We start from the raw sequence: 26,134 nt of genomic DNA on the forward strand, positions 1-26,134 counted from the left end.
TTCTGTGTTTCAAGGCCTTACAATTTACAGGTATAATGTATAAACTCTTACAGCTTCTTACACCTTTTGATACACCTACAAAGAGGAGAAATGCTTGAATGCACTGTTTTGGCCCTCACAAACCCTTCCCCTTGTTCGCCATGGGAACTACATGCAACATTTTTTTTTTTTTTTTCAAAGACTGTTCCTTTATATCCATATGCTTGATTCTAACTAACATTGAAGGTGGATAAAAAGAAAAAAAGTGACAATGCACAATTAACATATTAATGAAGAAAGGGCACACAAATAAAAATCAATGTAAACACACTTTTACACCATTATGGTTACGGAAAATTGACCGATTTATTGTTTCTTGTGATTTTCAGCTGCGCTTTCAAGGTCATTGCCAATAAGACTAAATGATTTGTGATGTATACCCTTTTGGTACTAATTACAGACTATCATCCCAGAAGATACCATTGTGTCTTGGCACTTCATCTCTGATTAATCACAATTTGAAATGTGCTTAAAATCTCACATGTCATTTTATGTGAATTTTGGACGTTTATGACCATTTTCGAATGCATAAACCAGCTATTTAACATTTCGGTAACAAAAATGTTTTCGTAACCCATGAAAATATAGGGGAATGCCTATCAATACACAAAAATTGGTGTCGCTCCTCCATGGGACTAGTGGTGATTTGTGACCTCGAACTTGGCAACTTTTTGAAAAAAATCCAACTGTGAGGGCGCCCTACGAGAAAACAACGCATACTTTTTGGCCGATTTTTGGTAGGTCTGTAGAGCAAGTGAGAGTCTTTAAATAAGCATTATATTGGGTTCTAAGCTAATTGAATTTTGAAGTTATCAGCTTCCAAACATGCACCCAAAAACATTAACTCTGATGCTTAACACCATTTTCGATGACCTCGTGCGCAATAACGAATATCATATCCGCGGCATAATATATTGTGCATGTAAGGATCATAAAGTTCTTCCAGTTTACAGAAAATGAGCAATGTAACTCATCTAACTTGGCTACAGGAGTCAATCAAAAATAGCAAATTTTATTTAAACTTGATTGCTCGACCACGCATTGGTTGCTAAGGTAGGCCATATCTTAGCAACCGTTTGACCTTGGGGCAATCTCAGCAACCGTTTGACCTTGGGGCAAAATATTTCAGAATCTTCCGTCAGACACTTGGGGGAACATTTGGTGCGAGTTTAAAGAAAATCGAAGGGGTCGCGTTAACAGCATTGGTTGATTTGACGTGGATTGACCCATAAAGCCTACAGGACTCTTTTGGGCTGGAGGCATGCGGTAATCCCTGAAACCTGTTGTACATTCTTGATACAACGTACTTGTGAAGAACCGCTGGATCTCATAAAATTGCAGGATGCTAACATTGCCTACAGTAGGTGTAATACTGATATGTGTGAAAACACACAGGTTAGCAGTTGTACATAGTTACATCAAGGAATTGCAATCTACCTTTATGCACCTATAACAATTATCATCTCCTTGTACATGTATATTTTTTACATGGCCAATCAGAGCTTGCAATGCAGTCATTGGAATTTGTGATAACACAGAGAATTATCATGCAAAACAAAAAATAATGCAACTATGAGCTTACTAAAGGTGCTGCTTCCAATTTCAAGAAACATATAGAATTCAAAATCATCCTTAACCCATTGAGGAAGAGTCCCGAGTATACTCGGGCAGGTGTCTATGGGAAATGTGTGCTGCAGCAAAATCAGTTCATCCTCAATGGGTTAACCCATTGAAGACTAGTCCCAAGTATACTCAGGCAGGTGTCTATGGGAAATGTGTGTTATAGCAAAATCAGTTTGTCCTCAATGGGTTCAGTGAATCTTTTTTTTTTTTTTTTTTTTTTTTAAAGAGTTCTTGCTGAGTGTAGAGTAAAAGGAGGAAGTGCTGACAGAAATTAAGATGATGAAACACAAGGCATAATCAATCAAGGTATCAATTATCAACATGTGCATCAGCTTAATAGCAAGAAGAACTAGAAAAATTGCACTTGATAAGACAGGCAGCAACTACAGCTAAAAAAGAAAAAGAAAAAAAAATCAATTGTAATGTCTCAACGGGGCAACATAAAATCTTGTGAAGCAAAAAGTTATCTAAAATGCAAATCATAGAAAAACACTCATTAAGAACAAATGTAAATAGAATAAAGTCAAAGTGACATCATAAAAACAATTCCATTGCTTCCAAACAGTGTGTCTAAATACCTTGAAGACAAGGTATGTTTACATTATTTCATCAAATAAAAAGAAAGTGAAAAGCCAGATTGCACCTTTGCAATTTTACTTACTACGTAATGTGGTGTTTATCTCTTCTCTTTCATTTTCTATTAAAGAACATCAAATGCATAATTCAAACTTTATTAATAAGGTATCACTGAGTCCCAGAATGAGTCAAATGTTCTGTGTCCATAACAGACATGCCTTGTTTAAGGTCATATGAAGGCTCACAAGGAATGCCACACCAAGCACATTTTAAATACATTATGTTCATTATCTGCAAATGCAGTCCAAAGGCAGCAACATCAGTTACATTCAGACTTAAACCTCAAGGATACATGAAGCTATCTTCAAGGATAAGCTTGTAGTTAACCAATTAGTAACTGAACCGCCGGAAACCGCCCCTTTGATTATTCCCCAGAACACCCCAAACCGCCCATCCACTTTTTATAGTTTTATGCCAGTTTTATTGTTTTCACATAATAGTATATAATTACATAATTTGAAAGATGTCACAGGTCAATAAAAGTATGGTTCAGAATTGGTCTCAAAATGCTTTTTATGATTACTCCTCCTCTCAAGAATATCAGCCTACACACGACTAACATACTATTTTTACTCATGACTATTGAAATGTTGCATAGCATCTTGGTTATTTGCATGAAGGGTTGCTATGTTTGGTTTTGTAGCATGGTGTTTCGCTGTATATCACAGGAGTATACAGCTGCATTTTGCACAGTTTTCAAGGAGAAGTTATATACGACTTTGATATCATGACTGATATCATGAACAGGTAAGAAAATAAAGATTCAAATGTTTTGCATGAATATGTATATGAATAGAATGTAGAAACCTGAAGTGGAATAAGAAAATTGCGCTGAAGGCCTTTTGTTTGTTTTCTTTTCTTTTTTTCTTTTTTCTTTTTTGCTTGTTAGCTGATGAAACCAGGAAGTGCCCCCAGAAATATAAACTGCCCCCCCCCCCCCACTTTTGAAAACATGGTGCTTTCCATGCACTCAACTGAGGGCCTCTGCTTTTTTACATAATCACTGAACTTGCCTAAAGAACACGGCTAATTATTTACACTTTGATGAAATTAATTAGTTTTGTCCACTGAGGACTGACCCTGAAAACTGTAAGGATGGAATATTTCCCACTTTCTACTGAATAATATAATTACTAGACTGAGCCATTTACATGTAGCTTGTTCATGACCTTTGACAATGACCTTAGACCATTCAACCCTTTAACATGTCAAGCCCCCCCCCCAACAAAAAAGGGAAAAAATTGACCATGACCACTAAAGCAATCGAATGAGGTTTTCTGCAAAATGTAGGTAATACGTTATAGCTTCATACCCTGAAATAGTATTTTGTTTGATTCATTATTTCTAAAGTTATATTGTATACGATATTGCACAAGGGGTGGAGAAATAGCTTTTAACCCATATCGGGCCAACGCACTTGTGTATTAAAACAAACACCGCAGTGGCCCAGCACCGTTTGTACACACACGCCGACAGGCAGACAACTCTCCAAACAATCGCTCTTCATTAGCAAACAGTAAACAAAACATAGAAAAGTTATATATCATTTGAAAGAGGATAAAATTCCCTTTTAAAGGATATATGACATGCTGCCATTCAATGCACAGTACAGAAAATGAGGCTTAGCCCACGGCCTTTAATGGGAGATAGACATAGATACGGGGGAACCTTGATCTTGAATTGACTATCATAGAAATGTTTACTTTTATCTTTCATATAACTTCATATTACCACTGGACATTTAAAAATGACCTCTGACCTTTCTGGGATTTTGTTCATAGTCTAATCACCCCATCTACAACTTTATGTAGTACAGAGGAACAATGTATTAAACAAGGTCTGATAAAGTGAGATACCTAATGGAACAAGGTAATCCTGCAGGTCCCAGTCCTATATACAGTGTATTGGTTTTTATCTGTGATATATTACAAAATAGCCCATTCTATATAACGAAGAAATGTTTATGTCCCAAGCATATTGTTATAATGAGATTCCCCTGTAACACAAAAGGTAGGTCCAAAAAAGTCTACTGAATGATTTTTCTTAATTGCTACAACACAGTCTGAAAAAGATGGCTCACCAGGAAACATAATGCCTCTAATGCCTTCAGGGTAGAGGCATATATACAAATGTAGGTAAAGTGAAGATGGTAAATTTTATAATGACAAATTAATGCTTTTGGAGGAATATGAAGAAGACACTGAATCAAAATTCTCCCCGTTGCATATGACTATAAACCCTAAAGCGGCGGTGGCGGATCAATTTAATATCCGTAATAATGTGTTGACAACAATGTGCCAATGCAAAGGGCAAGTTATATTTGGTTGTACAAAAAAAACATGAAGCACTATCTTAATCTCCGAACTGCCATACATATAGTTTCAAAGATTTTCACAGCAACTGTTATGTGTTGGGAAAATAAATATTAAGTTATTTGTCCTGGAAATGCATTTCCATTGTGAAGTGACAATATTTTAGTCATGATAAAAAGGGAAAAAATAGATGTAATCACTGCATATATGCTCTATCCATGCCTGCTGCAAAGTAACTCTGCATTACTGGAAGTACTGGAAGTGAACACCAAAAGTGTGACTCCACTTGACCTACATGCGTTGTGTGTGTGGGTGCGTAAGATCACCTCATTCATTTGCACGTAGCGTATGGCCGGCATAAAGACCCGACCGCTAGTGACAAAATGTTTGCATTTATATGCCATACAAAGAACTATTCTTAATGAAAATGTGCCCCAAACTAGATGTTACAGGAACATTCACAGCTTTCTGTCATACCCGATGTCGCAACCCTCACCTATAAATACATAATGAAACATGAGAGTGGCCTTGTAGATGACTCCAAATGGGTGGTTCCAGACTTCCTTTCAGAATGTATGTTCAGCATGGGAATACCAACAAACTGTCTTTAACGACCTCTTAAATATTTTGACATTAATGAATCGGTATGGGGGGGGGGGGTGTTCAATGATACTTTTTGACGAAGACTACTTTCCTCCCTTACTGCCCTTAGAAGGTCTGATATCAGAAATATTGTAATCACCTCTCAATGAGCACCCACAAAATAAAATGTTCTATTCTTGACATATCAATAAACGTATCTACATACAAAGAAGTTATCAGTGCTACTGGGTAGAGCTAATGGAAATTCACATTGTTGTTTTTTGTTTTTGTTTTTTGCTTGTTATTTACGCTAATAACTTTTTGAAGAAGCTATGACAGCATATTTTCCCAGTGAGGCAAAATGGTGTCATTGTCACGCTGCCATAACAACAGTTACCAGTTACTGGTATCTTTCCAACATATGTGGACTAATGAAATACTGATTTAAAAGGTGGGTTGAGGAAATAAACATGACAAAAACAGGTATTTGTTCAAAGCTCATTGCCACTGCTATGAACTACCCTAAGCTCAGCTCATAGTGTCATTACCCTTTTCAGCAGTAGGCGATGGTAGGTGGTACTTCCTGGTCCCTTATTTTCACTTGCTATATCATAATGCAGATGGAACAACGTTATGCAGAGCTACTTCAAGAAACTCTATTTGTTCTGGCACACTTTCTCTCTGCAAAATTACATGTAACTCCCTTAATGACCATGCAACACAAATTTTGTACAGATTCTTGAACAATGAAATAACTAACAATAGCCTACCACAAGACACTTTTATATTTCAAGCTGAGTATCTTTAATGCTGAGGGATGGCTAAATGAAGAAATGTTTCCAGCTGTCCGTCATGTTCATTATCATGTACCCCTTTTCCATGAAATAGGCAAAAGATAAGAAAAAGCTAACATTAAATAAGCTAATCTTTGCTAATTGCAGAGGATATTTCCTTGAGTCAAATAAAGAAAAGTGATATAAGATCAACCTAACAACCTGTCAAGCATATACATACCTTCTATACGAAGAGTGTGGGCTTTGGTGTTTTCACTGATATGCACAGTGCCATTTCGAAAAGAAATGCTGATACGATAGCCAAATCCACTGCCGTAGTGGTCTGATTCTGGAATCTCCTAAAAAAAGTGTAACAAATGAACGTTTGGTAACTATATGACAAAAGGCATGTAAATTCCTCACAATAATGACCACAAAAGCATTGAAATATCTAAATACTTAATGCCACACCATAAATACATATATACACTGGTGTTCATAACAGCAAAACGTTTCTGCTCGGAGTCTAAGAAGACATTGGTTCACAAGAGTAATAATTAAGGAAACACTGTGAAAGATGGTTTAACGAATTTTCACCCATAGGGTGGCTTTGTCAAGTTAATGGCAGATTTTATTTTTAAAGATGGTATAAATCAAAATAAAAGATGCATCGTCAGTGGTAGCGTCCCCACGACAATTTGCACACATACGCAACGTATAAAATAGGATGTCACAAAGAACACTAAGAAGGCAGGGAAAATACAAAAAGCACACAAAATAAGATGTCACAAAGGACACTAAGAAAGCAGGGGAAAACATGTCACAATAGAAGCTAGTGGAAGATCACAGATAAGGGTAGAGGGAGAAAATGAGAATAGAAAAGAAGATACAACAGAAATACACATACCATATTTGGGTTTCATTCTTTTAAGTTGGGTAACCTTTAAATGTGAAACTTTGAGTCAAATCTAATAGTGCATCTTTACCTCATGAAACATCCACTGAACAATTTTCTTCAAATTGCAATAATGAGCTTTGTGTGGGACAGATGGACAAACAAGACAAAAACATACTGCCTCTGGCACTCATAGAGGCAGAGGTTTAAAATTAGCATTGCCCACAGTTAAATATCAAACAATTTTTTTTTCTTCTCTCCATTCCTGATCATGTACAAAAGAAACAATACTCACATGCCATTCTATATATACGATTCTCTTGTATGCGTCCGTTTGATCATCATTGACATCCATCTCAAAACCTGTGATGGGGGCTCTTGGAACTGTGGAGAAACCATTTTTGAAGAATGATAATTTTCAGTCATATCACACAACTGTGATAATTGTTTACTTGACAGTTTGTTCATTTACTGGGAAATTGAAAAGCTAAAATGAGACCCTATTCCCGAAAATCGGGTGTAGCTTGCCAAGATAGGGCACATTTTCATGATCAATGTCACTTAAAATGACAATTTCCAATAACTGAGTCCAATCCAAACTTCCATACCTTGGAATACTATGTAATATAGTGTGTGTGTGTGTGTGTGTGTGTGTGTGTGTGTGTGTGTGTACGTGTGTGTGTATGTATGTATGTATGTATGTATATATATATATATATATATATATATATATATATATATATATATATATATATATACATAGTACATAAGCAAAGTATGACTTCCAAGTGTCCTATATAAGGCTTTAGAGTGGTAGGTCAAATACATCAAATCTGTGGGTGTGATGAAATAGTGGCTTTGCTTTATTCTGCCACAGCTATGAACTTATAGACTTGCCATAAAAATGATATCCTTCTCAAAGGATATCAATGATAAACAAAAAGTGATTTACCTCAAACCCACTTAAGAGTGTATGACTAATTTCAGCTGATGTAATGTTTGAGCTGAATACTAGCTACAACATGAGAAAAGGTAAAAATACTATGTGTCAATTTTTATTCCACTGGCAAAACCCTCAGGAAGCACTAATCTTCGATCTGTAAGATATGAAAAGAGTAGAAATTTAATTAAAATATAACATTGAATGAAAAATCAATGGAAATTATGTCTCACAAGATGGTAATTTTGGCAGCAGTTACAAACAGACACAAGACTGCAGTTTCAATATTTTTACTGACCTTCTGCTCGAGTTCTCTGATGTATCTCTTGTGACCATTCCCCAAAGACATCTGCACCTCTGGTATCTGCTAATGGTGATATTAAAATATCATAGGCACACTTCATACGCACAGTATACTCCGTGTACGGTCGGAGAGGATGGATAATCTTTGATAGGCCACTAATATAGTCATAGGAAATCTGCAGATAGATGGAAGAAAAAATAAAGAAACATATTTTAGCAATACATGTAGTGGAATCATGAGCCAGATTGGTTCAATCTGAAATTTTCACAACCACCATGTTACAGCTACATGTACATGTACATGTATAAGGTATTAATTCACCAATTCTGCAAATATCAGGCATGTGAACTTCAATCCTCATTGTTGTTAAAGAGAAACAGTGATCATCAGTTCCAAATAACAAGAGACCCAAGGGTCTCGCAGTCACCCAAGTATTGCAAGTTCAATTTCCATGCATTCTTGCAGACTCTTACCTAACAACATTGCAAGCTTGGGGGGGGGGGGGCAGCTTTGAGAGTTTCCATGCAGGCATGATGTCTTTTTGCACATTCCATCACACTGGTAAAAACAGCTGCCAAGTACACTGTATTTAGAAAATTTGACTAAGCAGTTAAAAAAAAAAAAGACTGAAATGTAAAAATTGCCCCCCCCCCCCATTTAATCCCCACCTAACCCCTGGATCTACATTGAAATTAATAACCTTGGAAGCGCACTCACTATATGTATTTACTCAGAGTATTTCCAGTTGTAAAGATTCCTTAATTGCAGGGTTTTGCCAGTCCCCCTCCCATAGGGGAATGCTGTTCATTTGAACAAATGATGCATCACACATTACCTCACGTCCACTCGAGGACAGCCGCAGAGAAATGCATGCACTGTGTGTGCGTGTACATAGTCATTCCCATGCCACTGCATGTTATACTATGCATGCGTGGTACGCTGTGTTAGCAATAGCGTGCAGTGCAGTGCAGTGGTTAGCTATCATGTGTGGCTTAATTTTCCACTTTTGGCAACCCCGTGGACAACCTTAAAAAAAAATTATAATAATTCAACAAAATGACTGATTTTTATTTGGTACCCATGGTACCATTTATGTCATCAAGTATATATTCTATCTTCCAAGTAATGCTACCTGCCAAGTTTGATAAAAATTTAACCCTCAAGAAGATAATTAAAATGTACAATGAGGGCCCCAATTTGGATCCTCCCCTTCTCCAGGGGCTCCAAGGGGCACTTCTGAATCCAACATAAACAAACTTGGAACAACAGCTAGTAATGTACTTAATCACAGCATTAACTGAGCTTTATCACTTCTGGTTCTAGAGAAGATTTTTGCAGATTCTTTAATTTGGGCTATTTGGGCTCCCAAGGGCCCCCAGAGGGAGAATGGTGCCCATTCAAACAAATTGAGATCCTATCCCCTTACGGTGCTACCTGCCAAGTTTGGTGAAAATCCATCATGTTGTTTTCAAGAAGATGGAAATGTACAATTTAGGCCCACATTTGGACCCCTCCCCAAGCTCCAAGGTGGGCTTCCCTGCATCTGCCATGAACAAACTTGAAACTACAGTCATCAATGTACTAACTCATAGTATTAACTTACACTGTAGCTCTATAACTTCTGGTTCTAGAGAAGTCTTTTAAATTTTCCTTTATTTGGGGGTTTGGGCCGTTAAAGGGTTTCAAGAAGAAAAAGAAAATGTAAAATGTTTATGCAAGACGGACAAAAGACGACGGATGATGGAAGGCGGACGTCGAATGAAGAGTAATCGCAACAGTTCCTCTGAACCTTCGGCTCAGCTGAGCTGAAAATGAACATAATGGTCCAACCAAGATAGTATTTAGCTGGATTTCAAAAACTAGGTAACTCTTTAAATAATTATGATTTTTGACTCATTGCCCTCACACCAACAATTATGAATTTAATGTTTTTGAAAAAATTGTTTGGAGCATACTTGTATGCCAGGTGAAGATAGATCCCTTTCAGTTTGCATGTGACCAGGTAAACAAAGGTGTAGAAAATGCACTCATATATGACTCTTTTTCATACAAATTGCATGTCCTTGTCATGTGTGCATTTAAACATAACAGAAAACATACGTCCACACTTAAGTTTGCAGATCTTTCTTCAAATTGTACATGCCATTGACCAAAACTGTCCAATGAATAAACTCTAGGTTATATGAGAGTTCATCCAGTACTGTGCACATGAATACTGTGCACATGAATTTTGAACTTCTCAGAAGGTAGTCCAAAACAAAGGGTCAAAAGTAATGACACATTTCAGATGCAATTGCCAACAATAGAACTGCCACGAAAGGTCTCACGTTCACCCAGGCGTGGAAGTTCACCTTTCATGCATTCTTGCAGATTATTACTAAAGGACAAGCAAACTTTTTTTTTTTTTTTTTTGGGGGGGGGGCGGCTTGGGAGGGGATAGGTTTGAGAGCCCCTAAAGGAGGGGTATGGTGTTCATTTGTATCACACTGGCAAAGATACCTGCCAAGTTTGTCGAAAATTTGACCATGCATTTTCGAAAGAGAAGATCAACATGTGAAAACTGTCTCCAAATTTTGTCCTAGCCCAGATGGGACCACCCACAAATCTACCATAAATAAGCTGTTAATAATGTATTCATTCAAAGTATTTCTGGTTTGAAAAAAAATATTTTGAGATTCTCGAATTTGTTTTGAAAAAAAAAATATTTTGAGATTCTCGAATTTGTTTTGTTTGTTTGTTTGTTTGTTTTTTGTTTTTTTGTTTTTTTGTTTTGGGGGGGGGGGTGGTCCCCTGGGGTTCCCAATATGGTGGAGACATGGTGTGGATTTGTATTTACTGTCACCCTGGTGATAACACCAGCCAAGTCTGCAAGTTTGGTAAAAATTTGACTATGTGTGCTTGAGAGAAAGATGAAAATGTGAAAATTAGGCCCCAATTTGGTCCCCCTACACATCGAATCATGATCCGAATGACACTATTTGTGCTCTTGTTCTCTCTCTCTTTTTTATTTTGCAATCTTGATCAAAATTGTGCTTAGCGCTTAGAAATGTAATAAGCGCTTTATACATGATATTCACTATTATAATTATAAAATTACACTGATTCACGAAGGGAAAATTGTGACTCAATTTGCACCAGTTCGAGTGAGGCCAAACTGCATGAGGGAGCCTTGGAGTTTGACCTGACTTTGGTACAATTTCATACAACATTCAAACATACTTAGCACCACAAATAGCTGCAACTACTTCCGAAATGTTGTACCTTTAGTGATGTGGATCGAGATTTGAATGTCACTCACAGTCCCAATTATTATGGAGATGGCTGATACACACACGACAATCTGTGATGGACTAAAAGGGACCTAATGTCTAAATGTGTATCACTTATGTTGCCATGGCAACGCTTTGTCCGACAAACACAAAAATTATGTGTTCCACATCTATGCCTCAAGGCCATAACGCCTACCAAATTTGATTTCAATTGCTTCAAAACTGTGGAAGTTATTCATTCCACAAGATTTCGAAGAAAACATGCGGTTACCATGGCAACGCTTTGTCAAGTACAAACACAAAGAGTGTCTTGCATAACTACACCTATAGATCATCATAGATACCAATTTTTAAATTGATTGCTTAAATACTATGGAAGTTATTTAATCCACAAGGTTTTGGTAAAATTATGGTTACCATGGCAACGCATTGTCCGACAAACGCAAAAAACATGTTTTGCACATCTATACCTCAATATCATCATTTATCCAAAGTTTCATTTAAATTGCTTCAAAACTGTAGAAGGAGTTCGCGACGCAAGATTTTGCAACAGACCGACCGCCCGCCTGCCCGACCGACCAACATCACGGTGATTCCTATATACCCCCTTCACACTACGTGTGGCGGGGGTATAAAAAGGAAAATGGACATCCAATCGCTTTTTTAATCGAGACAGAATTTTCTTTAAAAACATGATGTACATACAGTGTAACTTCTCCTTTTTACTTTATCAGGTAAAACATAATGGAATTCATTCACATAGTTCAGAGCTGCCAACCTTTGGAAGCACAAATTAGTACTCAGCAGCTCCAAAATTCGTATTTTCCATCAGAATTCATATTTTTTCAATCCCCCTCTTTTTGCTATTTTGAATTAAACTCGCCGACTTTAAGGCCTACAGGCTCTAAACATAACATTACGACACATGCCGAAGTACCGAGCTGGTCACCAGCACAATAAAAATTCCTAACTATGCAATGTTCAGCGTTGATTGATTGTTTACTCGCAGTGAATGTGTACTAGTGCATGTATGTACCTCCAAAAACTTGCTGGGCTGGTTATGGAAACTTCCACTACCTAGCAGGGGAGGGGGAATGCTTTCATCTTCTCAAGAGAGCTTTTGTGTGAGCGAATGCAAAACTCTGTTGGGTGTTTCCAATTATTGTTTATTATAAAATATAATTATGCATTGTTTTCAGGTTTTTTTCATTTTACTGGATTTTAAACATCATCATTTTGCGAAGTATCCAATTTCTTTTCCCCTGTTTGGAATCGGAAAGTCTGCCATATAACGATGATCGCTAAATGCCGTGCTGTGTGTGGATGTGCCGAGATGTGCGAAACAATGGTTTCACTTCCAAGTTTAAAGGAATGCGCCATGTGCTCCTGCCTTACAGGTTACTGCAAGTTCGATGGATCGAATGCACCATAGCTGAGCTTAATGGCTTGGTTACGGTAAACATGCAGTTTACGTTTGATACAAAGAAATCATTATGTCTTTCAAGGGGGAAAAACACACAAAACAAACAAAAACACCCATGAACAAATGTTGACAGCCAAAACATTGAAAAATAATAAGCAGTTTTGATGAGCGTGAAATTAATTGTCATGATTTTTCTGTCTAACCAGGTGATGACTGCATTTCATAGGACCTACTCGTAGTGAAATTGTCTGGGCATACGAGACCTTTCATGTATTTCTGTGATTGCATTTTTAATCAACTGAATAATCAATCCCTTTTTTTTTTATTGTTCAGGGAACATACAAGACATTCGATCAAGTACACTATAATCGACTGTTCGATGTTTCCTACTATGTGCCAAAAGAAAGGCTATAGAATCATGATATCTTTGCGATGATTCCTTTAATTCAACTCATGAGCTGGTTCTTCGATCGATATTTCCAGGATATTAAAACGCTGTTTATTCCTGTGCGTGCATCCTTTCGTCTGGCATGCACCTAGGTACCTGCTTTTGTGGAAATTTCCACAGGGGGAGAGAGGTTTCTTCCAGCTGAAGAGACTGCATACACAATCTCTTCGCTTCTACTTACCGTCACTTGTGTTTTCTCCATATTCTTTGCTGGTAATAAACATTCAGATTTAACTTTACGAAGGTTGCTAGCACTTGGTTCTTTTTGTTGTGAGGTGAATGTATTTTCTTTTTTTATCATTCCTGGGAGGGGATAGAAGAGTATGAGGGAAAATGAAATAAAAAACAAAACAAAACGAAGGGCACGTACGCTCAGCATTCACAGCAAGCCGTCTTTTACACCAGCATCATTAATTATCATCACCATCAGGCACCACTCAGATAATTTTGTCCTTTTCCTATCAACATTTAGCAACACGATCACCATCACTCGAGATAAACACCATCACTCGAAATAAATCACAAATACAAAGTATCAACACCTAACGACAACAACACAAACATTACAAAAGACAAGACACAGCACACCGAAGCAGCTGGGATCAAACTCGCTTCGAAATACATAGTATTGCAGCAAAGCGGAGAAATCGCTGTAACGAAAATGCATAGAGTAGGTCTATACAGTGCGAGACACTTGAAAGAATTACATTGAAATATTTCAAAGTAAAAGGGGAACGAATAAAGAGATATTAAACGAAAGAAATCGTACCAAACGAGGTATGAGAAACGACAGAAATAGAACGATAAGTTTAGTAGGCCCTAGCAGAAGTTTGCAGCACTGAAAGCTACGCGAAAATAAATACACATTGAAAACTCGGTACCGGTATTGTGACGAGATCCTTGGGATCAGCCAATAAACGATACAAAACACAGGAAATCAATTATTTGGACTGGAAAAATAGCTTGTTACAAGCATTCTGTTGTATGAGATCTCCTTTAATAGGCCTAGAAATACATCAAGTTTCCATGATACACAGGAAAGAAAGTTCGAACGCTTTTCACCTGCATTACAGTCTGAAGTGCACATCAACACATGAACAGAAACTCACCTCTTACTTGCAGAAAAATGATGCATTAACGTTGTAAAAAAACACACAACACTCTAAAAATCATTTCGTACTTGGGAGGCAAGGGAAAAGCAGATGAAGAAGAAGAGAAAAAGAAGCAGACATTGTACAACAGAACGCCTTCTACCCCGCCTCAAAACGAAATAGGGTATGTGGCTGGAATCTGGCTACATACAGTGTGTAGCTACTCGCGCTCCCCATCCCAACCGGTAGGCCACACTATGGGGATACCTATGGGGATACCACGGCGATCAATGTAAACATCCAGGGTCCGTAGGCGGCAGGGATTCACGCGCGCGAAGTTCCGTTCGGTGTACACAGTACGCAAGCAGCGATTTGCATGTGCGCACACTTTTCTATTCAGAGCTTTCCACATACAGTGCATACGCGTTGCATCGATATCCCAGCCGAGTACAGATAACATGGCACATAACGCGATGTGCATTTGTCATTTTTTTACCCATTATTTTTTCCTACTGTCAATTCATACTTTTTAAGGATGTTTTCGTATTTTCGTATTCCCTTCGATATTTTGTAACAAATACAAATTTTTCGGAACGGTTGGCAGCTCTGCATAGTTGCATGACTGTCTTCTCAAGTCATTGATAAGATGTACAGAATATTTCTTGCATTACCACCTTTACCTCTACACTTACCCATGCAAGTTCACTGTTAACAGTAACACTGATAGTGGGCAACAATGTGGTATGCTTGATACATGGTGGACTTGTAAGATGAGATCTTGGGTTCAATCATTGTCTTCCTCTAACATCTTTGGACAAGATGTTCATCCTGACAACGTTGTTTGAATGGATATATGTTAGTATTTGGGGCAATAAAAATGGCAGAATCTCTGAGAGAGTAGTGTTCACAAGAAAGAGGCCACCCTGCTTTGATGAGGCTGCATTGATATTATCTGCATGCAACATGTTATAGGATGGTCCATGAGAGGTTTGAGCTTTCACTGCAACATGTTCAAATTCTTATGCAACATCCTCAAGAATTGGTGATATGCTCAAAATAAAATGGAATCAAACATATGAGAAACCTCTGCAAACTTTGAGAAACACTAAACTACCATTGGTACTTTAAAAATTTGTGCTCAAAATATGAGACAGAACATTGATCGTAAGCAGCACAAGGGGAAATAAGTCATGAAATATTGTGCACTGTGCACTCACGATATACATACAATTCAACACAACATTCTCACATTCAGAGCTTGCAACATTCTCATATTTCAAGTTGTGGACCACCCTGGGTCTGCCAGGATAATCTAAACAACAACCATTCCATGGATGAATAGTATTGTAGATGTTCACAGAACTACCATCCTCTTATCCCAATAACTGAAGCAAATACCAGCAAATCAAGAGACAAATACTCACATCTTCCCACTCGGAGCTATCTTTGATTCGATACTGTATCCAGTACTCAAGACCATAAAGAGGATTCCAGTCGTCGGGGGTGCTCCAGTTCACTTCAAGTTGCCCATTTTCACTTGGTTGGCCCATTCTAATGTCAGCAGGAGGTTTGGGCCGAACTGAATATAAACAGGCATGGAAAAAAAGGTGGTAATGATCAATCAACTGTTGGTTCGTGTAGTAAATTAATTAAGTTCTGAAATTGAGCAATAATCATCAAAGACACATGACTATGACAGCTCTTGTGTTGAATTTCTTAACTGACTGTGATATGCTTTGCTACATGTAGAGTAAGGCTTTGCACTGACACCAAAAAATAACCGCTACTGGGTTATTTGAGACCAATCATTTAACTTAAGTGCAAATACATTTGTGGTACACAGTTTCATTACTCTTTGTAACGCTGCACACTGGCACTGGTCTGATGGTCCAGAACTAGTCAAAATCACTGTCGGACCAGTACCTTTTTTAGGAATGGACCAGTAAAAAATGGAAACTAGAAATGTCGCTTTGGCGACTGGTATGCCTCCGCCATAATGCATGATTTTCCCAATAGGTCTAGATAGTACATGTGGACAATGTGTGATTACATTTTCACAAAATTGGCAAAATATTGAAATGACAAGTTTGTCACAAATGTGTTGAATGTTCACCTTCCTTGACCTAGGTTTAATTGGATGGATAGGAGAGCATGTATCTACAGTAGGGATTTAAGGACTTTAACTCGACTTTGACCCATTCATACATTTAGGCATTGAGTAATTTTCAAGGTACAGGTGTGGAGAAAAAGTGCAATTTCTGAATTGAATAGTAAATTGTTACCATTTTCATCTGGCCCTTGACCCTAAAATTCATAAGATAATCACTTTCAGGTAGAACATGTATAATATGTACTAAGTTTCAAGATAACTTGAGCCACTTCCGAGATATGGAGGAAAAAGTTAGTTCAGCACTTTCACTTGATCTTTGACCTTTTGACCTTTGAGGCAAAAAAGAAGAAAAAAAAAAACTTTCCAGAGAATTTCTATTAGGTTACACATGTATGCATACACCAAGTGTAAAAAAAAATAACCCTGCTGGCATTGCATGATAGGAGGGAAATAGTAAAATTTTGAAGTGTTGCACTTGACCTTTGACCCCATGAACCCTACATTCTCTAGATAATCACTTCCAGTCAGTATATGTATATACTATGTTCCATGAAGATACCTTGAACAATTTTCCAAGGTATGGAGAAAAAAAAAGTTTTAACATTTTTACTTGACCTTTTGACCTTTGACCTCATGACCCAAACTTTCACCAGAGAATCTTAATTGGGTAATACATGTATACACTAAGTTTCAAGAAAATATCTTCAGGCATTCAATAGATATGGTGGAAATAGTGAAACTTTATGTATTTGACCCTGACCTTTTGACTTTTGACCTTTGACCTCATGACCCAAACTTTCACCAGAGAATCTTAATTGGGTAATACATGTATACACTAAGTTTCAAGAAAATATCTTCGGGCATTCAATAGATATGGTGGAAATAGTGAAATTTTATGTATTTGACCTTGACCTTTTGACCTTTGACCTTGAGCATGTGCACCCAAAAGTTGATAGGCACAACTTCACCCCCTAATACACATACATGCCAAGTTTCATTAGGATACCTCAACAGGTTTTGATAGTTACCTTGTCCACAAAATTCATTACGGACGGACGGAAGGACGGACGGACGGAAGGACGGACGGACGGACGGACGGACGGACGGACGGACGGACAACCCGAAAACATAATGCCTCCGGCACCACTTCGTGGCGGAGGCATAAAAATGGGTACCTACTGGTCCCACAGACAGGTCGGACCAGTAAAAAAAAATGGAGTAAAGTGCAGCCTTGCTCTTTGCATATTAAAGCTACTTTTGGCTGAACATGAATTCTGTAACTTGTGAAAATAATTTTGCAATTTTCTCTGCAGATTTTGAATGGGTGGAGTTATGCACTTTGGCAGTGATGCCTCCCTAGTATGTGTGTGAATGTGTGTGTGTGTGTGTGTGTGTGTGTGTGTGTTTGTGCTCACCAAAGTACAATTAGTAGAATCCACTGACTGCATGTGTGTATGTGGTACAAAGTTTCCTTGCTGACGGTATATTCCAAGAGACTACACAGCACATAAATTTTCGTGCATGGAAATGCCAAATCAAATTCTGACTTTTCTGTAATTTGGAAGAAAACAAGCAAGTAAGCAATAGTGCAGAGCAAATTCAAGAACCAATGGATATGTATCAGGGGCGGATCCAGGAATTCCGTAGAGGGGGGTCCACAAACAATATTTCTGATGCTACTTCTGGGTTTCGTCTCATTTTTTTCTTTTTATTTCTTTTGTTTTAACCCATATTGGGCCAACGCACTTGTGTAAACAAACATCGCAGTGGCCCAGCACTATTTGCACACACACGCCGACAGGCACACAACTCTCCAAACAATTGCTCTTCATTGGAAAGCAATGAACAAAACATTGACAAGTTATATGTCATTTGAAAGAGGATAAAATTCTCTTTAAAATGTTATATGACATGCTGCCATTCAATGCACAGTGCAGCCATAGTACTCAGCAGAAGTGAAGTACAGTCATCCAAAAGTTACGAAATCAATTTGTTTGTTTGCTGTCATGGATGGATTAAAAATAGCAAATGTTGTAATTTTTAACCCTAACTAGGCCGGGGGGGCCTCTGAGGCCCCCCCCCCCTTGACGTTCCGTGCGATGTATCGCTATCGCTAAAAGCTATTGCCACGACGTTTCATGACTTTTTTTCTTTTGAGTCTCCCGCATCTTTTGACACCAAATTCGCAATGCCTGGGTGCGCTGTTCCGAAGTTGTGCATAAATATGTACATGCATGTCAGACCAAAAATTGCTCAAAAACGTGAATTCGTGTACAATTTCAATGGAAACTGTGCTTACAGGCAAATTTCATAAAAGCATGATTATTTGGGGGTTTTATTGATTAAAATCAATGAATAACATATTTTCTTGTTCAAATTTCATCGAAAAAACAGTGAAAAACATAGAGTCTAAAAAACAAAGAAATACATAGGAAATAAAAAAAATAGTAAAATACTTGAGATTTTTTTTTTTTTTGATGGCACAATTTTTTCTCTTACATTTGCTAAGGACACTAAACAGTATATTTACACAAAAAATGTGCCTGTTTTGAGCTTTATTTAGTGATTTATACCAAACTGTCTGATTTCTTGCATCATTACACATGAATTAGCATAATTTAGCCTAAATGATAATTTAAAAAAAAATTTAACTTCATGGTACTTTAGATTACATCATAGGCAATGTGTGTGCCAATTTTCATCGCGATCGCACTGTTGACGGCTGAGATCTGGGGAGGGGGCCTGGGAGGCACCTTTTTTGAGTCCTCACGTAAAATCAAGGGGTGCGACTTTTTGTCTGTTTTGTGATGCACGGTCACATATAAAAATCGGGTTAGAAATGGCGAAGGAGTAGCATTTTGTAGCAAAATGTACAATATAGGTCAAAAATCAAGGTCAAAGGTCAAAATTCTGTGTAGAAGTTTTGAAGCCCTCACCTAGTGCCATCACATAAAGCAAACAGAATCGAAATCGGGTTAGAAATGGCGAAGAAGTAGCATTTTGTAGCATTTTGATCACACACGGACACACACACGTACGGAGCCCGTTTCATAGTCCCCTGCTCGAACTCGTTCGGCGGGGACAATTAAACGATTGGACTTGTGCTCTTTTCTGCTGAAGAGGTAGCAATGCACAGGATCTTGATCGTCACCATGCATTTTCAAGAACAACCAATTTTTACATTAGGATCTTGATCTTCACCATGCATTTTCAGGAACAAGATGAAAATGTAAAATTGGCCCCCAATTTGACCTCCCCGGTTCTACACAACTAGATTTTTCAGATTCCTTAATTTGGGGCTATGGGGTCCCTCTGGTTGCCCTAAGTGGGGCATGGTGTCCATTTGTACAACTATGTATCCTAGTGATAATACCTGCCAAGTTTGGAGAAAATTTGACTGTGCAGTTTCCAAAATAATACAAAGATATGAAAATCAAGCCTAAATTAGGACCATACTTCCATCACATCTCTCTGAAGACCACTCACCTTCTGTAAATGGATTGAATTCTTGGCCCAAACTGGTGAGAGCACTCCCTAACTGGTTTTCAGTCACAACCCAAACTGGAGTCCTGTGTCCCTGGTTACCAATGGTGCAGTGATTTGGCTTGCCTTGTTGTTGCTGCGTTTCATGACCACATGAGATGTTCTCCTTTGAGTTGGACTGGGGTAACATCCTTCAAAACAAAATAAAACAAAGAAACAAAAATGCACCACAAATGAATCACAGGCACTATGGCTACCTTTTCACCACAGCCATAAACACCAAAGCTTGCTTCTGTGACAGGAAGGTGGGAAAGATATGGAATAGACTCTCAAAGAAGCTTCTGTAGGGCCCTTCGCAAACACAGTCTAGGCTATACACCACAATAAAAAAGAAAAAAAAAATGAATTTAATTTCCACCATTCATACATGGCTAGAAAACTTATTCAGATGCATGTGAAGCATTTATGATTTCTAAAGTTGTGTCCTGGTTTAAAGAAAAGGTTTCTACATACATGTAGTGTGTGAGAATGGCATGTTCACACACACTGCACAATGTATATTACTGAGGTTTTTCTTTTTTTTTTTAAAAAACTAAGATCCCATCACCACTGCACTGCTGCACATTGCTTTATCAGTAACATTTACTCACAGCTGATTCTTACAACTTTTGAAAATTGATTTGTGCAACCCAATGCAATGTTAACTCTTGTGTGGACAATAGAAAGTAATCAGTAACTGTTACAATAAGCACTGCCATGCAATAATTAACCCTGGCTGACTTTTTTGAAACTCTTGCAATAATCTGCCATGTGCAGCATGTGTGAACATCATGCAAAGAACATAATGCCACTCGTCACACTGGATCCACAAACTCGGTTGCCTGGGGTCACGCTTCAGCCATTGTTCAGGCATGTGCAGTCTAGGGCTTCAATGTGCTTGAAGCCCAAGAGCAAGTTCAAGCATAGGTTTCCCTTTTGGGTTAGGCCTAGGTAGGCTATGAAGATCTTACAAGCCATTACCTTCAAGAGTCAAATAACATAAATTCTTACATTGGGGACTGCGTGTTTCCCCCATTCTGCAGTCTGTACCCCTTCCCAGCATCACAGGTCCAACAAGAATATTTGACTAGCCCTCAATTTCAAGGTTCACATCCTCGGGTGTGTCATCTGATGATTACAAGCCACCAAGACCCATACAGCAAAGCAAGCAGAGGGCAATCCCAAGCCCCCAAGGTCTGGCTTCAGTGAAAGAGGGCAATGCCTGGCTAGCAGGCGTATCTCACACGCGAGTGTTGCAAGTAAAATCTTTACCTGCATCGTCCTACATGTTTCTTCATCCTTGTGGAAGATATCCCCCCTGAGTGTCAGTGCGACTTTCAAACATCTCAACACACAATTGATATCTTTTGAGCCCTCAAACTACAGGAGAAGAGTCAAGAACAACAACTGCCTGCAATGTTCAACTTCCAGGATCTCTAAAGAGCTACTGACAAAGTCTCCTATCCTGCAATGTGGCAATCCTTGGTTGATTTGGATGTCGGATGTCTGGAGGACTTCACTGCCATGGTCTGCTCCCTTCATGATGGCATGGTGGGTAGGGTATGCCATCAAAATGCCCTCGCAGACCCCCTTACAACCACTGGAGGTCTCGAGCAAAGATGCACCTTGGCGCAAATCAGCCTCATGCTATACAAGGCTGTCATGTTAAACAAAATTCCATCCGACTTGCCTTCCATGAACATGCGCTACGGCACTGATGGTAAACTATTCAAACTTGCAGCATGCTTCTGTGGAAAGACAAGGAACTTTAACCTTCTCGGTGTCTATGAGTTGCAGCATGCCGCCGACTTTGCTTTTGCCTGGATAGAGAAATACACATTACAAGACAAATTTTGCTTCAATAAAATGCATAATAATATACCTACACAATATTACCAATGTGTAATTTGTACTTACCTCTGATAGTAAAGTGTATCTTTTGTGTTTAAATTGGTTTTTCTGCCATCTTCCCAGCTGCATGTAAACGTATCGATGTTCGTTGACCAGCATGTCAGGTTTGTCACTGCAAGTGGTTTATCTACAATGTCAAACACATTACAAAAACAACATTTATATTGGTGTACAATGTCATCAAGCATCAGACTGAATCAGTTGCAGAGTAGTTTGATGTTGACCAGCTTGTTATATAATTGAGGTTTCTGCACATATGTACTGTTCCCAATGTTGATGGAACAGACATTTTTGATCTCCACACTGAAGTATGGGTGCCGGTAGGGGGTTCCTGTTTCCTTTGTCTCTTTGGTACAGTCTATATGTTTTTGTACAATGGCATATCAATTTTGATAAGTTGTTTTTTGGTTTTGGATTGTAAATTGTCTTGGATATATATGATTAAAGAAGATCTAAAAATATATAGTGTGCGTATATAGCAGCTGCGCTACAGCGATGTGATGTAAAGTGCCGTGAAACGACTTACAGCTTGTACCCGTAAGAGCACTATACGATTACTGTATTTTAAATTGTACTGTGTGGAAATTGGTGGAAAACTCATTGAAAGATTATTGAGCTCATTGTGGCACTCTCATCTTTGCATTTACTAGCCAACACACAACTTTTAAAACCCTAACTAGGCCGGGGGGGGGGGGGGGGAGGGCCTCCGAGGCCCCCCCCTCAACGTTTCGCGCGATGTATCGCTAATGCGAAAAGCTATCGCCGCGACGTTTCATGACTTTTTTCTGTCGAGTCTCCCGCATCTTTTGACACCAAATTTGCGATGCCCGGGTGCGCGGTTCCGAAGTTTTGCATAAATATGTATGTGCATGTCAGACCAAAACTTGCTCAAAAACGCGAATTCGTGTACAATTTCAATGGAAACTGTGCTTACGGTCAAATTTCATAAAAGCATGATTATTTTGGGGTTTTACTGATTAAAATCAATTAATAACATATTTTCTCGTTCGGAACAATGTCGTGGACAAGTTTCATCGAAAAAACAATGAAAAACATAAAGTCGAAAAAACAGAGAAATACATAAGAAATTCAAAAAACAATAAAATACTGAAGAAATTTTTTCGGATGGCTCAATTTTTTTCTCTTATATTTGCTTAGGACACTAAAAAGAATATTTACACAAAAAAAGTGCCCATTTTGAGCTTTATTTAGTGATTTATACCAAATTGTCTGATTTCATTGCATCATTATGCATAAATTAGCATAATTTAGCATAAATGATAATTTTTTAAAATCTAACTTCATAGTACCTTAGATTACATCATAGGCAATGTTTGTGCCAATTTTCGTCGCGATCGCGCAGTTGACGGCCGAGATCTGGAGGGGGGGCGTGGGAGGCCCCCCCGGCTCTATGATCTACCTAAATAGCCCGGCCTAGTTAGGGTTAAAGGGAATTGGGTCCTTCTTATTTCTAACCTTCACAGATTCCTCATACTTTGAGTTTGTAATGAAACATACACTTCTTGTCACCTTTACACTTACTAGAGGGGCAATCCCAGCATTGTGGGCCTTACATTCAGAGAGTTTTTTTTTTTTTTTGTGACTTTGTGCTCTTATTTCAACAACTCAGCATGATCATGATCATTCGGAATCCATTCATACTTTATTCTAACCTGGTCATCCTGAAGCGTTAACAGTCCAAGTTTTGATAAGTAAAATATCATTCGGTAGATCCTCACAAGATGCTATTTGTGACGGACATTACATTTTTGGGGACATGATCATTTACCTCCATGTGGACATGTTGAAAAATTTATGAATTGGAGCATTAAGTAAAAGTAAAATTCTTCCGTCGAGAATTCCATTGAATCCTGCTCGAGTATGTACGCCCATGATTTTTTTTATCATGGCTACTACTAAAACACTGATCAATTCAGTGCTTATCTACGTCGATGTAGGGCAATTTGTCAATCAGTTGCAATGAAAACATCTTGACGGAAGAATTTCATGAATTTGAATAATTACGCAGTACCCATTGCATGCTACTAGTATAAGGATTAGACCCAACACTTGCTGTCGGGCGAAAGCTCGGTGGTCTAGTGGAGATGACGCCTGTCCGGTGATCAGGAGGTCATAGGTTCGAATCCTGCTCGAGTATGTACGCCCATGATTTTTTTTTTTAATCATGGCTACTACTAAAACACTGATGAATTCAGTGCTTATTTACGTCGATGTAGGGCACTTTGTCAATCAGCTGCAATGAAAACATCTCGACGGAAGAATTTCATGAATTTGAAAAATCCTACCTGTAGCTCAAATGTGCTTGAAAGTATTGCAGATTTATGATTTTTTAAAAGAAAAGTAACACTTTTCATAGAATTGCCCTAAGGAAATAATATCCTTAGCATCCTAAGGAAATAATATCCTCAGCATCCTTAGGAAATAATATCCTTAGCATAAACTGTGCAAACTGAATAAAATCTTTTCTATGTTGTGCTATGAACCAATTTTCAATTCATATGACAGACTAGTTATACATGTAAAATAATCCAAAGACATGCTGAAAGCTTTGAAAACGACATAAGGACAAGCCTTTTATGAGACAATTGTATGAAATAGAGAATGTATCCTGCAGTGAATCTCAGCACTGTTATAATCCTGGAAAATTCTGTAAAAAGTGATATACTCACAACCAATACGAATTGTAGTGGCGGAACTTTTGTAGTCATTGTATGACTCATTGGGTAGACCACAAAAGTAGGCGCCCTCGTCTTCGAGACTGGCATTGATGATGTGCAGCTGCCCGATGTTGTCATTCAGAACAGAACGGGTATGTTTCTCTGGTACTCGATTATCAAAGACCAGCATCCATATGATGTCGTTGGCTGTATGATTTGTCAAAGTTCGGTTGACTGCACAGTGAAGTGTTAAGTTTGTGCCAACCTCGATGGCTTGTTCCTTTTCCAGAATGTCCGCTTTGGGTGGAAAAGACAAAACGCAATGCTTAAAACGAAAATTTAACTCTCTCAGCCTTGTATGCATTTGCACATATTGTAGAACAAACTTATGAATATCTTTACATTTCAATGCTTGAAAAACAAGGAATTTGATAAGAAAGGAGAAAATACCTACAGGCCTGTAAGAGAAGAAAACAAACTGTGGTGCACTAGTACACACATTTGTAACTCACTCTCTCCACGCAAAAGACCTGAAAAATCTTGAAACGATCGCTTTACACATCAAATTACTATCTACTGTTGATATGTAACAGATACTGTAGCAGAACAGTTTCATCAACAAGGCACTTTTTGTCTCACTGTACAAAACATTACAGAACAACAAATGGACAATGCACATGTACAAATAGTGCATTGAGCATGCACTTCAGGTGCAGCAAGAGACACTATTAAAGAAGGATCACTGAGAAATGCAAATAATAAGTGGGGCCTTTTTTGGCATGTATGGATGGAAATGAGCTGCTTGGTGGTCGTCTGCACTCTCAGAGTGCTTTTCTAGTGTCAATGTATGATAACTGAAAACTAGAAATACATTGTACATTAAGACTTGACATTAGTCAAGTCCATTTCATGACTGTGTACAGGACAGGCAACCAACATGAATATGGTCTTGTGACTGCATGAACTACTATCTGACTGCCACTGATCAACCAAAAGATTTGGACAAGTTTATTAATTTTGAATGGACGCATACAGTGTACATTAGTGCATACTCACTTTTTCCTCCAGAGCAAACCAAGGCAAGCCAACAGAGAGTAATGACCAGGATCCACACTGATTTTGCCATCATGTGTCTGTAAGTCTCTCCCTCTTCACATCTGAGGAAGGCCTTATGAAAGGCATCTAGTTCAGTATTTATTCCTGTTTGGTTTGATATCCACGTTCTTCTTCAAACTAAGTAATGAACACTGTGGCTTCAGCAAAGTATCTTGTCAAAACTTAGATTGGATTAAAGGCCTCTGCTTGATGTCTTGAAAGATGTCTGCTCTGCCTGCATTAGAAAAAAAAAAAAAAAAACCCACACACACACACAAGAGTAAACAAAGTGAGACACTGAAGGTAAATGTGTACAAGATATTAACAAAATCCATGCTTCAAGAGAAGTATTCATTGCCAAAGATATATGTACATGTACAATCAGCCAGAATATTAATCTAGTCATGCCAGCATGGAAAGGCAGTTATAAACTTCAAACATTACATACAGTTCTGTATAACCAAGGAGGTTTAAGAGATGGAG

The 26,134-nt window shown here is 38.2% G+C and overlaps 1 protein-coding gene across 1 annotated transcript in view; it reads right to left on the minus strand.

Moving 5' to 3' along the window:
* Positions 1-25,763, minus strand: part of LOC140236894 (uncharacterized) — a 51,316-nt gene extending 25,553 nt beyond the window's left edge. The window contains exons 1-9 of the mRNA XM_072316828.1: positions 25,613-25,763; positions 24,569-24,853; positions 21,885-22,005; positions 19,932-20,119; positions 15,760-15,914; positions 8,099-8,279; positions 7,156-7,244; positions 6,207-6,324; positions 2,324-2,359 (exon numbers count right to left, since the gene is read on the minus strand). Of these exons, the coding sequence (XP_072172929.1) occupies positions 2,324-2,359; positions 6,207-6,324; positions 7,156-7,244; positions 8,099-8,279; positions 15,760-15,914; positions 19,932-20,119; positions 21,885-22,005; positions 24,569-24,853; positions 25,613-25,685 (1,246 nt within the window). The 5' untranslated portion in view covers positions 25,686-25,763. The remainder of the gene's footprint in view (positions 1-2,323; positions 2,360-6,206; positions 6,325-7,155; positions 7,245-8,098; positions 8,280-15,759; positions 15,915-19,931; positions 20,120-21,884; positions 22,006-24,568; positions 24,854-25,612) is intronic.
* Positions 25,764-26,134: the final 371 nt, after the last annotated feature.

The sequence above is a fragment of the Diadema setosum genome, chromosome 13 (assembly GCF_964275005.1).
Source record: "Diadema setosum chromosome 13, eeDiaSeto1, whole genome shotgun sequence".
Classification (NCBI taxonomy): Eukaryota; Metazoa; Echinodermata; class Echinoidea; order Diadematoida; family Diadematidae; genus Diadema; species Diadema setosum.